Source organism: Myotis lucifugus, unplaced genomic scaffold (assembly GCF_000147115.1).
Source record: "Myotis lucifugus unplaced genomic scaffold, Myoluc2.0 scaffold_10, whole genome shotgun sequence".
NCBI classification, from domain to species: domain Eukaryota; kingdom Metazoa; phylum Chordata; class Mammalia; order Chiroptera; family Vespertilionidae; genus Myotis; species Myotis lucifugus.
Genome location: NW_005871058.1, coordinates 2,943,213 through 2,957,578, shown reverse-complemented (window position 1 = coordinate 2,957,578; position 14,366 = coordinate 2,943,213). Strand labels below are relative to the sequence as shown.

The 14,366-nt window shown below is 44.1% G+C and overlaps 1 protein-coding gene across 1 annotated transcript in view; it reads left to right on the top strand.

The window, feature by feature from the left end:
* Positions 1-14,366, top strand: part of SLC17A8 (solute carrier family 17 member 8) — a 33,385-nt gene that overhangs the window by 1,040 nt on the left and 17,979 nt on the right. Inside the window, exons 2-4 of the mRNA XM_006084095.3 lie at positions 1,522-1,755; positions 6,242-6,494; positions 13,163-13,281. Coding sequence (XP_006084157.1) covers positions 1,655-1,755; positions 6,242-6,494; positions 13,163-13,281 — 473 coding nt within the window. The 5' untranslated portion in view covers positions 1,522-1,654. The remainder of the gene's footprint in view (positions 1-1,521; positions 1,756-6,241; positions 6,495-13,162; positions 13,282-14,366) is intronic.

The following is a 14,366-nucleotide window of genomic DNA, read 5'->3' as shown; positions in this document are numbered from 1 at the left end:
TCTGAACCTGGCAAGTCTAACCTCTCTTAGCTCTAGTTTCCTGTCAGTAAAGTTGGGGAAAATAAATTACTAAGCGCAAAGAGTGTTAGGAGGATTATGACAATACATAAAGAGTGCTTATTAACACGGATTTGGACCAGAGAGCTCAATAAATATTGGCCATTATAATAATAGTTTTTATTGGTAGTAGTATTTAATCTACCAAGCATCCGCTCTGGTTTAGATCAATTTAATTAAATCTTGGAGAAGGATTTGACCGTGGCGTGCAGAGGGCAGCAGCTGGTCCTGGGGAACCTGAGACCCATAGCTTGGGGGTCATCGGGCATGTGGAGGTGGGAGCACTGGAGCCTTGAGACAAGGCCATTTCTTCATGGCAGCATCGTTTATGGAGGCGTCACCCTGCCACCCATACATGTGTGAGCAATGTGTGATATTTGTGCTACACACTACATGCCAGATCCTATGGGGCAGAGGAGGGTGAACCTTGTCCATGAGGGTTTCTAGAGGAGGCGATGCCTCACTGAGACTTAAGAATCCCTTGACGTTACCCAGATGTGGGGTGAGGAGAGCTCCCCAGGCAGAGAGGACAGCTTGAGCGAACCCCGGGGTCGACAGGGAGCTTGCTGAATTCAGGGAAGTGCTGATATGAAGAACGGAGTGACAGGAATCAAGGCTGGGGTCCCCCAAGGAGGGCCTTGTGTGCTGTGGTAAAGAACTTGGGTTTATCTGGGGGACAGTGCCGACCAGTGAAGTGTTCTAAGCCGGTCCAAGATCCGCTCTGCTATCTTCAATCAGATGTGCCCAGTGGCACCGTTGAGCCACACCTGGAGAGATCCTGCTCCGTCAACGAGGAGCACACAAACGCCCTCCTAGATGTCCGTGGCAAGTGTTTTGCATTTAGCCTCCTCAAGAACAACTGTTCCTGCAAGGACCACATGCAAGGACAGTGGCTGAAACACTGTCTCCTGGCTCCACGAGGGGCCTCAGAGGCATAATGTGGTGGCCGGGAGCCCGCCTGCAGGGCCAGATCTCGGAAAAGCAGAGGACTTGTCAATGTTCCATCCACTCCATCCTGGGTGCCTGCTGGGCTGAGAGCCCATTCATAAGCCCCAGCTGTGGGGGCAGGTATTGTGCTCGTTACTATAGCATCACCTTGGAAAGGATCACTCAGTGATCACAGCCAAGCAGGAGGAGGCGGAGGGGGATGTGGTCAGAAGCAGCAGGAGGGGCGGGAGACACACCACAGAGGCGGTGGCTGGCCTCGCTGGTCTGGGAACACCTTGCGGGCTGGAGCCCACCCCGCCTCTCCAGCTGCGGCCCTAGGGAGGGAGCCAGGCTGCTCTCAGCTTGAGACAGCCCCACAGCTGCTGCGGAGCTGGGAGCTTGGCAAGGGGCTGGGTTCCCAACCAGACTCCCTCGGCCTGGCCTCTTCTTTTGGGGGGGGGGGGTGGCGGGGTGGGTGTGGAGGGTGTTGTCTCAACTTGAAAGATCCGGGCTGAGTTTCCTCTCCTTGGTTTTAAGAAGTGACCTCCATGAGACCTGACTTCAGAGTGTCCATCCAGGAAGGCAGAGCGGTCCCCACGCTGGAGATGAGGGAGGATGACAGTTTCTGAGACTGACTGTTAAACGGCTCCGAGGGGTCCCCCCATTCAAAATGCCTTTCAAAGCATTGGATACCTTCAAAGAAAAAATTCTGAAGCCTGGAAAGGAAGGAGTGAAGAATGCCGTGGGAGATTCGTTGGGGATGTTACAAAGGTAAAGTTGGAATGCAAACTTCAGGTTTATTTCTGAGCATTGCCAATGCTTAAGGGATTTTGCTTAATGTTTTTAAAGCCATGTTTTTAATTAGGAGAAGGTGGGTCAGATTCGATGGCTCTGGCGCCCCTTCCAGCTCCAGCAGACGGTGCCTGGGGAGGGAAATATGCATCCAAAGTATAGGGTTCTGCTTATCCAGCAGGATTAGCACTTACTGGACGTGGTGATTTATATAGCGTGTGCTTGGCATGGAATTAGGAAAGACCTAGGGAAATGACACTTCATATTAATTCTGTAGGAATGAAAAATATGGTTATGCTTGGAGCTGAAATAATTTTTAAGAAATTTTTACTTTATTTTTTTACTGTAAATGAAAAGAAGATATTTGCAAATTGTTTAGCTTGTCATATAAACTATATGAAGTGGTTCCTGGTTGTGTGAAAGAGAAGTGTAGTTATACAATAATTTGAAGAAGGTAATTTAAGAAATTAGTATTCTTTAAAGCAGAAAGTCTCACATGATTCCAGTGGAAAATGTTAAGTACTATCAGTGAGTTAAATGTTTTGGTCCAAACAAACAAACCAATATTAAAAAAATTAAAATATATTATTATTGAAAGGAGAGTTTACTATAAGTGAATGAATTGATGTGACATTATAATTTGTGGGGTGTTTTTTTATAGACATAGTAAGTGCCTTCCTAGGTTTTTATTCATGAATTAGTAAGCAGTCCTCATGTACAAGGTAAAATGACTCCCTTAATCTCTCTGATATAAAAAAATGTGAAAAATATTCTTGCTAAGATTTTTATGTGTTTGAATGATTATTTCTGATCATGGTGAGTGAAAATGTCACCAGGTATCTCTTTTAACTTTTCTATGTTATCTCTTAAATTTAAAAACATTAGCATGTAACTTGTCTAGGCACACTGAGGTTCATGTCACTTCTTGTGTTTTATAACACAGGGGCTCCTGTGAGTGTTACATTTTTTATTGTGTCACTCTTTTTAAAAAAAGCATATATATATATATATATATATATACACACACACGCATATATATTAATTTCAAAGAGGAAGGGAGTGGGAGAGAGAGAGAGAAACACCAATGATGAGAGAGGATCATTGATTGGCTGCCTCCTCCAGGCCCCACATTGGGGATCGAACCTGCAACCTGGGCATGTGCCCTGCCCAGGAATCAAACCGTGACCTCCTGGTTCATAGGTTGATGCTCAACCACTGAGCCACACCAGCTGGGCTCTTGAATCACTCTTGATGAGCTTTCATAGTCAGAGAACTGGGTTGGGCACCTTATTAATTTAATGATTAAAAACAAAAAGCTTCCAATCAGACCCCATTATCACGTATAGATGAAAACCTAGTTTAGTGAAAGCATGAGAAACCTGCCAAACACAGGCCATGATTGAAATAACCCGTTCTCTTAAGAGTGTTTTGTCCTTCCTGTTGAGCTCCCCCTGCAGTAGCACCTTGTCGTGGTGGAGTTCATTTGATGAAAAATGCAGACAGGATGCACGGTGGCTTCACTGGCACAATCACCTGATGACAAAGGAATCTGACACAGTCAGGAAGGAAAACCATGACTTTGGACCATGGTCACCATTTATAATCACCAGACTCTCTGTCTTGGCTTATGAAATACTTGGAAAAGAGTCCTTAGGAATTTTCTTTTCCAACTTTTATTGTTATTTTGAAATTCTGTTGGTTTTCTTTTTTTTTTCAATAAGAGACTTCTCTTCGGAGCAGGTTTTGCTGTTTGAGTGGATGAGCCGCTTAACAATCCTTTTGTTTACCAGCTGGTTTACTTAGGCATATAACAAAATTACTAATTTCCAAGTTGTGCGACCTCAACCTAGAACCGAGCTCTGTGTTTCGGACTCTGAACAGTTTTCTCAGAACTGCATCTGGGAACAATCACAGTCCCTGTGCTTGGGATAGAGAGTGCACTAAATGCACCCTGGATGTTAGCATTGCCCTCACAATTGTAGGACTTTAGCCAAAATAGAGACAAATTCGGACCCCTTTTTTCAGTGATCCCTACAGGGGAATTATTGGCCTAGGAAGGAAACAAGGGCATTAATGGACCAGGGATCTGAGTCGATGCTCAGCTCTAGGGGTCTTTGAGCTGGGCTCCAGAATTAGGGCTCCTCCAGCAGGACCAGCTCTGCCACGCACTTGGTGTTAACCTCGGGTCTGAAAGATAATTACATATAAAATGTTTTTCCCAGAGCCTGGCATCTAATAGTGGACATTCCCTCCCTTGTTGATTTTTCACATTAAGCCAGTGGACAGAATCCAATGTAAAAAAATACAAATCACAAAGCATGATTTCCTGTTGTGTAAGGGACAAGGATAAGAACATTTGGAAGTTAGAAATACAGACTTTCTAACTTAGCATGCAAGATGCATTGTAGATGTCTGTTAATGTTTGAGACTGAGAACATCATCTAAGTGGAATTCGTGAGTTCCTCTTGAACCACAGAGAGTTGCTCACGGTCAAGGGCGTGGCAGGTGCACAGGGAAGTGTTTAAAGTTCCCACGTGAGGCTGATACAGTCAGGCACTGGTGGGCTTCCTTGAAAGCAGTCATTGATGAGAAGCAGCTGACCAACTTCATCAGCTAACGGGACAATAATATTTTAGAAGTGTGGGAAGAAAGATGATGCATGCACTTATTGTCCAGTATTGGAACACATGGCATAGAAGGCATCAACTTGGGAAATTAATGTCCAGAAATTGATAGACAAATTTGTCCAACTTAAATGACAATATGGGTGTCCTCTATTTATGTGTAATAAATGATAATAGCAAACACGATGGTCCAACTACTATGAACTTATTTAGTTTTTTTTAAAACATATTTTATTGATTTTTTTACAGAGAGGAAGGGAGAGGGATAGAGAGTTAGAAACATCAGTGAGAGAGAATCATCAATCAGCTGCCTCCTGCACACCCCCTACTGGGGATGTGCCTGCAACCAAGGTACATGGCCTTTACCAGAATCAAACCTGGGACCCTTCAGTCCACAGGCTGATGCTCTATCCACTGAGCCAAACCGGCCAGGGCCTGAACTTATTTAGTTTTAACAGTGCTTTGAGGTAGGGCCAATTACAATCACAGTTTTACAGATGAGGAAGCTGAGGAACAGAGAGGTTAAGTAAGTTGCCCAAGGTCACACAGCTTATAAGTAGCAGAGGCGGCTTTCAGACCAGATGTTCTCTGCCCACCATCGTCAGTCATGACACTATGCTACCTCTCTAACGAACTATCTGCTCTTCCCACTTGCTGTCTTGAAATTTAACCACTCATTTAGGTTTAGGGAGTTATTTGGGCCACAATGTAGCCAGCAACCTCTGGATCTTCAGGCAAGTGTGGGCTTTTCTCCTGATCCGTTGTAGTACTGAAGACTTTCCCCAAGGGAGACTGCGGGGGATTCTGCTCTCCTTGTAAGTACTTATACTTTCCCTTTAAAGAGGTGGAACCAATACTTTCCAAGCAGAAGTGGCCACCTGTGCAGGTCCAGAGGGTTCCGAGGAATTTAGGGTATTGGATGTTCAAGTGCATCTATCTCCTAACCCAAGTCTCAGATACCCTTTCATCCTGGTTCTCAGGATACCATTTCTTATCAGGATCTCAGCTTTGGTGTAAGAGACCTACCTAAGCTCAGAATTCCACCTTCTCTGGAGTTCTGCTGTTTTGTGTTGGTTTTTTTAAGAAAAGGAAGCTTTTGTTTTGGAATAATTTTAGACTCACAGAAACATTGCCGAGATAGTACAGAGATGTTCTATATACTCCTGACTTGGTTTCCACTAACGTTCACAGCTTCCATTACTATGGCACATTTGTCAAAACTAAGGCACCATCATGGATGAATTACTAATTACACTCCACACTGTATTAAAGTTTCATTACTCTTTCCACTGATGTCAATTTTCCTGTTCCCGGATCCAATGCAGATACCACATTGCACTTAATCGTCTTGTCCCCATCGTCTCCTCTGATCTGTGACTGTGTCTCAGCCTATTCCTGCTTTCCATGACTTGGACAGTTTTGAGGAACACTGACTGGGGATTTTGTAGACAGGCCCTCAGTTTGGGAAACCCAGTGAAGCACATTGTTGGAGACACAGTCTCTGGTCTTGGGCCCGCATCCCATTTCGGATGACTTAGTTTCCTCATCTATAAAATGGCAAGATAACACTCCCTACTTCGTGGGGTTGTGATGAGATTGCAATGACCTAATGCCTATCAACGGGCAACACAGGATCCAGAATATCGGTCATTTTAGCCTTTACAATGTATTTTAGTAAGAACAGTGATGATGGTAACAGTAATAACATTAAAAAATGCAGGCTGCACCCTTCTTTGTGTTTCCCTTGTCCCCTCTTGGGACACTTTTTTCTTTGTGAATAGTGCATTTTGTTTTTCTCTATTCCTGACCTTTCTTCTCTGCCCATGCCTTTTCCACTGTAGAAAAATCGATGGGACCAACGAGGAAGCAAATGACATTGAGCTGAATGAGGAAGGAAGGCCAGTGCAGACGCCCAGGCAGAGCGCCCCGCTCTGCGACTGCCAGTGCTGTGGCGTCCCCAAGCGGTACATCATTGCCATCATGAGCGGGCTGGGATTCTGCATTTCCTTCGGAATTCGGTGCAACCTCGGAGTTGCCATCGTGGAAATGGTCAACAACAGCACCATCTACGTTGATGGAAAACCGGAAATTCAGGTCAGGGTCAGTCTATGGTGGGAGCTCTTTTGGCCAAAGCTGTGCAAATATTTTGCTACGTGAAAGAAAGCACTGTATCTCGTTCATTGATGTGACAAAAGTGTAGAGTGGCTACCATGTGCCGGGCAGCATGCGAGGTGATTAGATGCTGAACAACGCAGGCTGGGCCCTGGTTCTTACAGAGAGAGACAAGCAAGCGATTACAATTCGGGGATCTAGGTGCTATGTTGGAGTGTTCAGAAGGGTCGGGATCATACAGGGGAGGGGACCTAGTACAGACTTTGATATTGTGAACGAATTCCCAGAGAAAGTGATGGCTGGAGCTGAAGGATGAGGAAGAATTTGACAAAGAGGGTTTTGGTGGGGGAGAAAGAAGAATCTTTGAAGAAAAGGAACATCATATGTCCAAGTCTGTAGGGGGAGGGGAGTGGAAAAGAGAGAGAGAGAGAGAGAGAGAGAGAGAGAGAGAGAGAGAGAATGAAGAGTTTAGAACTGAGACAGGAGTTCATCTTTTCTGTGTCATGCTTGGCAGCCTGGTGAAGACTTATGAGCCTTATGAACCGTTTGTCAAAAATAATGTTTTAAATTCTTAAAACTAAATATATGAGATTACAAAGGAAACTAATGTTAAAATATAGATATCAAAATCTTTGAAAATAAAATTTGCAATACAGAAACCTATGAGCTTCTTTATGAACACATCAGATGACAAAATCTAGCAATGGGTCTAAAAATCAGTGTACTTTTGAATTTGAACTATAAACAGTAGTTTGAGATAGTGGCAACAATTGCCATGCAGATGTGAACATATCAATAATTCCCACTAGTAATAGCGTCATAGGTACTGAGAATACGACTGTGGTTTGTTGCCCACATTCATAATTGCAGAAAATGCCAAATTTCAGTCAGCAGTTAGTAGAAATAAAGATGCCGATTTTTACCCCAACCAGTTCACAGATCCCCATTCACAGATTCCAGGGGGAGAACCGCATAGGAGAGTAGATTGGGGGTGAGCATCAGGAGATGGAGGCAGCAAGGGAAAAGGGGTCAGGTCATGTCAAGCCTGGTAAACCGTGTAGGAAGTCACAGATGGACTTTAAGGAGAGGCGATGCTGTCAGATCTGTGCTCCAGAATGATCACTGTTTAGCCAGTGGTCAGGGTGGGTTGGATTTGACGTGAGTGGAAGCAGGAGGCCCAGTTCCAGGCTGTTGTAGTCACAAGCGAGCATACTCTGATGTGACTTAAATAGCATTGTTTTTATGAATCACTGGAAAGTCAAAAATCTCCTTTGTTTATTTTTATTTTATTTTATCTTTATTGCTGAAAGTATTTTAGATGTCTCCCCCTTTCCCCCATTGACTCCCTCCACCTGCCCACCCCCGAAGGCCTTCACCACAGTATTGTCTATGTCCATGGGTTATGCATATATGCATACAAGTTCATTGGTTAATATCTTAAATGGGAGGCCTAAAGAATCATTGAAAAAAGATGAAAATGTATGCCCAACAGATACCCAATAAATACACGTTTCCTTGTATTGAGCCCATGCATTGGAATGACTAGTGGAAATCCATCCATTCGTGGAGAGGCATCTAATAGTTGTCTGGTCAGGTCCCCGCCCACAGTTGGCAACACATTTAGACCAGAGTTTCCCACACTGGTGTCTGGCCAGTCAGTGATCTGTAGGCTGTGCTGCGAAGAAGGCGCTGCAGTGTGACACGAGAGCCTTCACTGCGCTGTGTTCTATGAGGAGCTCCCGAGGGGGCCGTGGAATGCGGTATTTCCCAGACATGATTGCAGAACGCCCTCCTTCATGCCGCATCTATTAGCATTACCCGGACCAGTTCCTGCCAAGCACTGATTTGGGAAAAGTTGATTTCAATCCATTAAAAAGAAGCCTTTAGTTGGTCCGCAGGCTTCTTTTTTAAATTTTAATTGAATTTATTGGGATGACATTGATGTATTATGTTGTGTGTTCACCACCCAATGTGAATTGTCCTTCTGTCACCATTTATCCCCCATTTACCCTCTCATAGCTTCCCCACCCCCTTTCCCTCTGGTAATCATCGTACTGTTTGTGTCTGTGAGTTTTCATGTTTGTTGGTTTAATCATCTCACCTTTTTCACCCCAACCCCACTCCCCTCTGACAGCTGTCAGTCTGTTCTCTGTATCTATGAGTCTGTTTCTATTTTGTTTGTTTATTTTGTTAATTAGAGTCCACATATAAGAGAAATCTTATGGTACTTGTCTTCCTCTGACTGGCTCATTCCACTTAGCATAATGCTCTCCAGGTCCATTCATGCCATCGCAAGTCCTTTTCTAAGAGATTCTTCTGCTAGAAGAAAAGAGCTCCACGGAGATTCTTCTAACTCGCCCCTTTGATGTCACAGCTAAACCTGTTCTAAAGGATATCCTTGGTTATTTTCATTGGGGGGTGGGAGGCAGGCAGTCGAGGTGTAGGGAGCATGTCATACATTTTAAAAATAAAGAGTAATGAACATGAGTGAGCTTTCAGATGTGTATCACATGCTTTCTCACAGCCTTTTGTGAGCAAGGCCAGCTAATTAAACCCTGTGTGCCGAGGCCCAGATCACAATGCAAGGCTGGTGTCCCTTTGTTTGCTGCCTGAGACGATATGCCTAGGTCAACAGAGTCCGCTGTGAGGCACATGGAAAAGGCATTTTGATAAACCCGAGGACCAGTGCTGGTGTCCAATTCTGGTGTGTGCTCTGTAGTTTCTATGGTTTTGCCCTCGAGAGCAGCGGTTCTCAACCTGTGGGTCGCGACCCTTTTGGGGGTCGAACGACCCTTTCACAGGGGTCGCCTAAGACCATTGGAAAACACATATAATTACATATTGTTTTTGTGATTAATCACTATGCTTTAATTATGTTCAATCTGTTTTTTTAAAAATATATTTTATTGATTTTTTTAGAGAGGACAGGAGAGGGATAGAGAGTTAGAAACATCGATGAGAGAGAAACATCGATCAGCTGCCTCCTGCACATCCCCTACTGGGGATGCACCCGCAACCAAGGTACATGCCCTTGACTGAATCGAACCTGGGACCCTTCAGTCTGCAGGCCGATGCTCTATCCACTGAGCCAAACCGGTTAGGGCGATTATGTTCAATTTGTAACAATGAAAATACATCCTGCATGTCAGATATTTACATTAAGATTCATAACAGTAGCAAAATTACAGTTATGAAGTAGCAATGAAAATAATTTTATGGTTGGGGGTCACCACAACATGAGAAACTGTATTAAAGGGTCGCGGCATTAGGAAGGTTGGGAACCACTGCTCTAGAGTCTTAGAGAAACTGATTAAGATCTAAAATATAGCCAGAACCGGTTTGGCTCAGTGGATAGAGCGTCAGCCTGCGGACTCAGGGGTCCTGGGTTCGATTCCGGTCAAGGGCATGTACCTTGGTTGCGGGCACATCCCCAGTGGGGGGCGTGCAGGAGGCAGCTGATCGGTGTTTCTCTCTCATCGATGTTTCTAACTTTCTATCCCTCTCCTTTCCTCTCTGTAGAAAATCAATAAAACATATTTAAAAAAAAAAAAGATCTAAAATATACTTGACATCATTTCACTGGCCGCGAAAGTAGAAGTTGAGTAGCATTTTGAAGCTCTAACCAACTCTCATCTGTAGTAGGCCGTTTCTCTCTTATCCAAACAGAACAGAGCTTAGATATCAGCTCATTGTTCAACCTGATGGCAAAGCTATTCCACTAATTGTATTAATAAAGGCCATGAATGGCTGGTAATTTTGTTTGATTTTTCCTTTTGGCGGGGGGGAATCTAGATATTTTGCACAGAGATCACTTTAAACCCTCATTTTCAAAAGCATGAGAGACTTCAGCAGTATGAACAGATAGGTCTTGCAAATATGTGGTATATATCCCACTGCTGGTATAAAAGGTCATTTTAGCTGATGTGTGAATAATCATTCGCAGTTCCAAAATTATGAGTTTTAAAGTGTGTGAATCTACTATATGGTAGGCAATAAATGACGGAAGCTTGAGAAATGGCGATTATGTCTCACTACCCTCAGGAAAAGTCTAGATGCCTTCCCATGAATCATGAGTGCTGTAAGGTTTAGAGCAGTGGTTCTCAACCTTCTGGACCTTTAAATACAGTTCCTCATGTTGTGACCCCAACCATAAAATTATTTTCGTTGCTACTTCATAACTGTATTGTTGCTACTGTTATGAATCGTAATGTAAATATCTGATATGCAGGATGGTCTTAGGTGACCCCTGTGAAAGGGTCGTTCGACTGCCAAAGGGGTCGCGGCCCACAGGTTGAGAACCGCTGGTTTAGAGGCTGGACTTTGGAATTGGCCAGACCAGGTTTCAAACTTGACTCTTGTTTATTAGCTCTGAGGCCTTGAGCAAGTTGCCCTTGTGTCCTGGTAAGGGTTTGCTGGTTACAAAAGAATAGAAATTCAGTGAAACCGGTTCGAGTCAAAAAGGGAATTATGAGAGGCTATCAGGGATCCCATGAAAGTGGAGGGCAGAGAGCAGAGCTGCTGTGTAAGTTTGTCCGGTCTGTGCCCTGGACAGGGGGGCCCAGCCTGCGGTGGGACTGAAATCCAGGCTGTTCTCCACTGTGAGGAGGAAAGGAGTCTTTATGTAACTGTTTCCAAGGCGTGAACAGAGGACCGCCAGGAAGGCAGAGCGGAGCTGGACCTCCTGGGAGCCAGGAACCCCGTAGCTAAGGCCTCCAGCGTGCTCACTCCTCATGGTCTCTCCTCTGCTTCTCTCTGAATCTGCTCCATCCTCGGGGTCTCTCCATGGACTGTTTTCTTGCCTTTTCTATGGTTTCTCACTGCTCTCCAAAGCCGAATTCCTTGAGACTTTGCCTTGCCACGGAGGTGACTTACTAGTAACTGTCCCTGACTCCAGTGGGACTTGTTTCAGTTCAGTGCTATTTAACTAGAATCTCTGGGTTCAGATTGGAGAGGGAGAGGGAGAGGGAGAGGGAGGGAGGTATGGAGGAAGTGAGGGAGGGAGATAGAGAGAGAGATAGAGATAGAGATAGAGATAGAGATAGAGATAGAGATAGAGATAGAGAGAGAGATAGAGAGAAAATCACAGAGAGAAACAGAGGCTATCTGGCTGGGTCCAGCCTTACCTGTCTCTATTCAGATGTCCTCAGCAGGGGAGAGGCGCAGGGTGCTGAGAGGAGGGGAGAATCCTCCTGGAAGGAATTGGTAGTTTCAGAATAGTCATGGGGACGTAAAGTACGGCTTAGGGAATATAGTCAATAATAATGTATTTGTCTGGGGCCAGCTGGAAATATTGGGGGGAGGGGGGCATTTTGTAAAGTATATGATTGTCTAGCCACTATTCTGTACAACTGAAATTAATACAAAATAATATTGAATGTAAACTGTAATTGAAAAAATAAAAATGTGAGCAGGAAGATAGAATTATTTGCTAACTTTCATTTCCCTTATTATGAAATGGGGATAAAAAAAACCTACTTTGTAGATCAAATTTGTTACTAATATATTAAGTACCTATATTCGTTTCCTAAGGCTGCCATGATAAATGACCACAAACAGGGTGGCTTAAAACAAGGGAAATTGTTTCTCTTGTGGAGACCAGAAGTCCAAAATCAAGGTGTCTGCAGGGCGGTGCTCCCTCCGAAGGCTCCAGGGGAGGACCCTTCCTGGCCTCTCCCAGCTTCTGGTGGCTCCAGGCATTCCTTGGCTCCGGGCAGCATTGCTCCAGTCTCTGCCTGTCTTCACATGGCCTTTTCCTATCTGTCTCAGATCTCCTTTCTCTTATAAGGATGCTTGTCATAGGATTTAGGGCCCAGCTGGATAATCCAGGAAAACTCATCTCCAGATCCTTGACTTTATTACGCCAGCAAAAACCTTTTCCCAATAAGACAGCATTCATAGGTTCCAGGGATTTTGTGTGTCTGCCTCTTGGGGACCATGTTTACAGCCTAACACAGTGCCTGACACAGTGCTTGGCTTATGCTAATGGTTCATATTGGAGGTTATTATGATTCTAAGGGGGCTCAGGTAAATGGTATATATGCATGTATATAATAATATATGATGGTGTATATATTTGGTATATATAATATATTTGGTATATATATATATCTACATATATATATCATATACAGTGGGGCCTTGACTTACGAGTGTCCAGACTAACGAGTTTTTCGAGATACGAGCCGTCTCTCGGCCGATTTTTTGCTTTGAGTTGCGAGCTAAAATTCGGATTACGAGCCAGCTTCAGATACCCCACCGCTAGTTGGCACAGCGAACGTCACAGTGAATGCCACAACATCAGCCCAGCATCACGTGTCTCACTCGTTCACTTTTTGATTTGACATACGAGTAATTTGAGTTACGAGCTCCGTCACAGAACAAATTAAACTCGTAAGTCAAGGTCCCACTGTATACATATGTGTAAATTCATACAGTCTCTCACTACAAGCTGAACTCCCTGAGAGTAGCTACTTTTTTGTGATCACTGCTATATCCTAAGCACACAAGGGCCCTCCATAAAAAATTATTGAATGAGCAAAAGAAAGAAGGAACTCGTGGGGTTAGTGGGGTTATTGTGTAGGATCCTCAGTGAAAAATGGTGGGCAAGTGTTTTCTTACAAACATAACTGTATCTGATTTCTCACTTTCAGATAGCACAGTTTAACTGGGATCCAGAGACGGTGGGCTTTATCCATGGCTCTTTTTTCTGGGGTTATATTGTGACCCAAATTCCAGGTGGTTTCATTTCAAACAAGTTTGCTGCTAACAGGTAAGATAAACCGATATGACATGAGTGCTGCACAGATCATAGCAGGCTTTGCACTTCTACCAAGTCTGCAGAGCTGGCTCTCAATGTGGGGGTACAGAGTGAAAGACAGGAGCCATTCCAACAGAGGTGACTCGCAGATATCAATCCCATATGGTCCCGTTCTTCAGAATCTCTTTTTACTGAATCTCATTTATCTTGCAATACTTCAAGTGATTATGTAGTAAAAAAAATTGACTCTGAGTCACTCACTTGGTGCCCTCTACTGAGTCACCTTCCCTCCTTCTCTGGGCCTCAGTTTCCACACCTGTGAAATGGAGCATGGGTTAGATTGTGTTTGGGTTCCCTTTGACCCATGACATTCTGTGATCCTGTGTAAACATCGTCATGTACCCTACAGGTTTTGTCATGTGAGTAGGGACTAGCCCAGGGGTGGGCAAACTTTTTGACTCGAGGGCCACAATGGGTTCTTAAACTGGACCGGAGGGCCGGAACAAAAGCATGGATGGAGTGTTTGTGTGAACTAATATAAATTCAAAGTAAACATCATTACATAAAAGGGTACGGTCTTTTTTTTTTTTTAGTTTTATTCATTTCAAACGGGCCGGATCCCCGTAGTTTGCCCACGGCTGGACTAGCCTCTAGATTGTAAGATGTCTTTAATGCCCTTGATATTCAATAGCAGGTGTTTGAACAACTAAAAGTAGCCAAGCCAGAATGCGGTGCCACGAGGAGCAGTGAGTTCTGTTACTGGAGGGATTCCAGCAGAAGGGGATGGCCACTGGGAGGCGGGGGGAGGGTGTATATGCACCATAAAGGAGCGTGCTGAATGCCCCAGGCCCCTTCCAATTGTGTGTCCTGTGTGACTTCACGTACATGGATTTTGTGAAATATGCATTTTATAAAGCAGTGCATTTCAAATTCTAAAACACCACTGCTTTAGATAGTATAAAATCAATATAATAATTTACCAATGAGCATTTTCTAAAGAGAGAGAAACATTTTCTAAAGAGAGAGAGAGGGAGAGAGAGGAGATAATTAAATAGAATAAAATAGCATAAAATGTCTTAGCTCATTGTACATTTAAG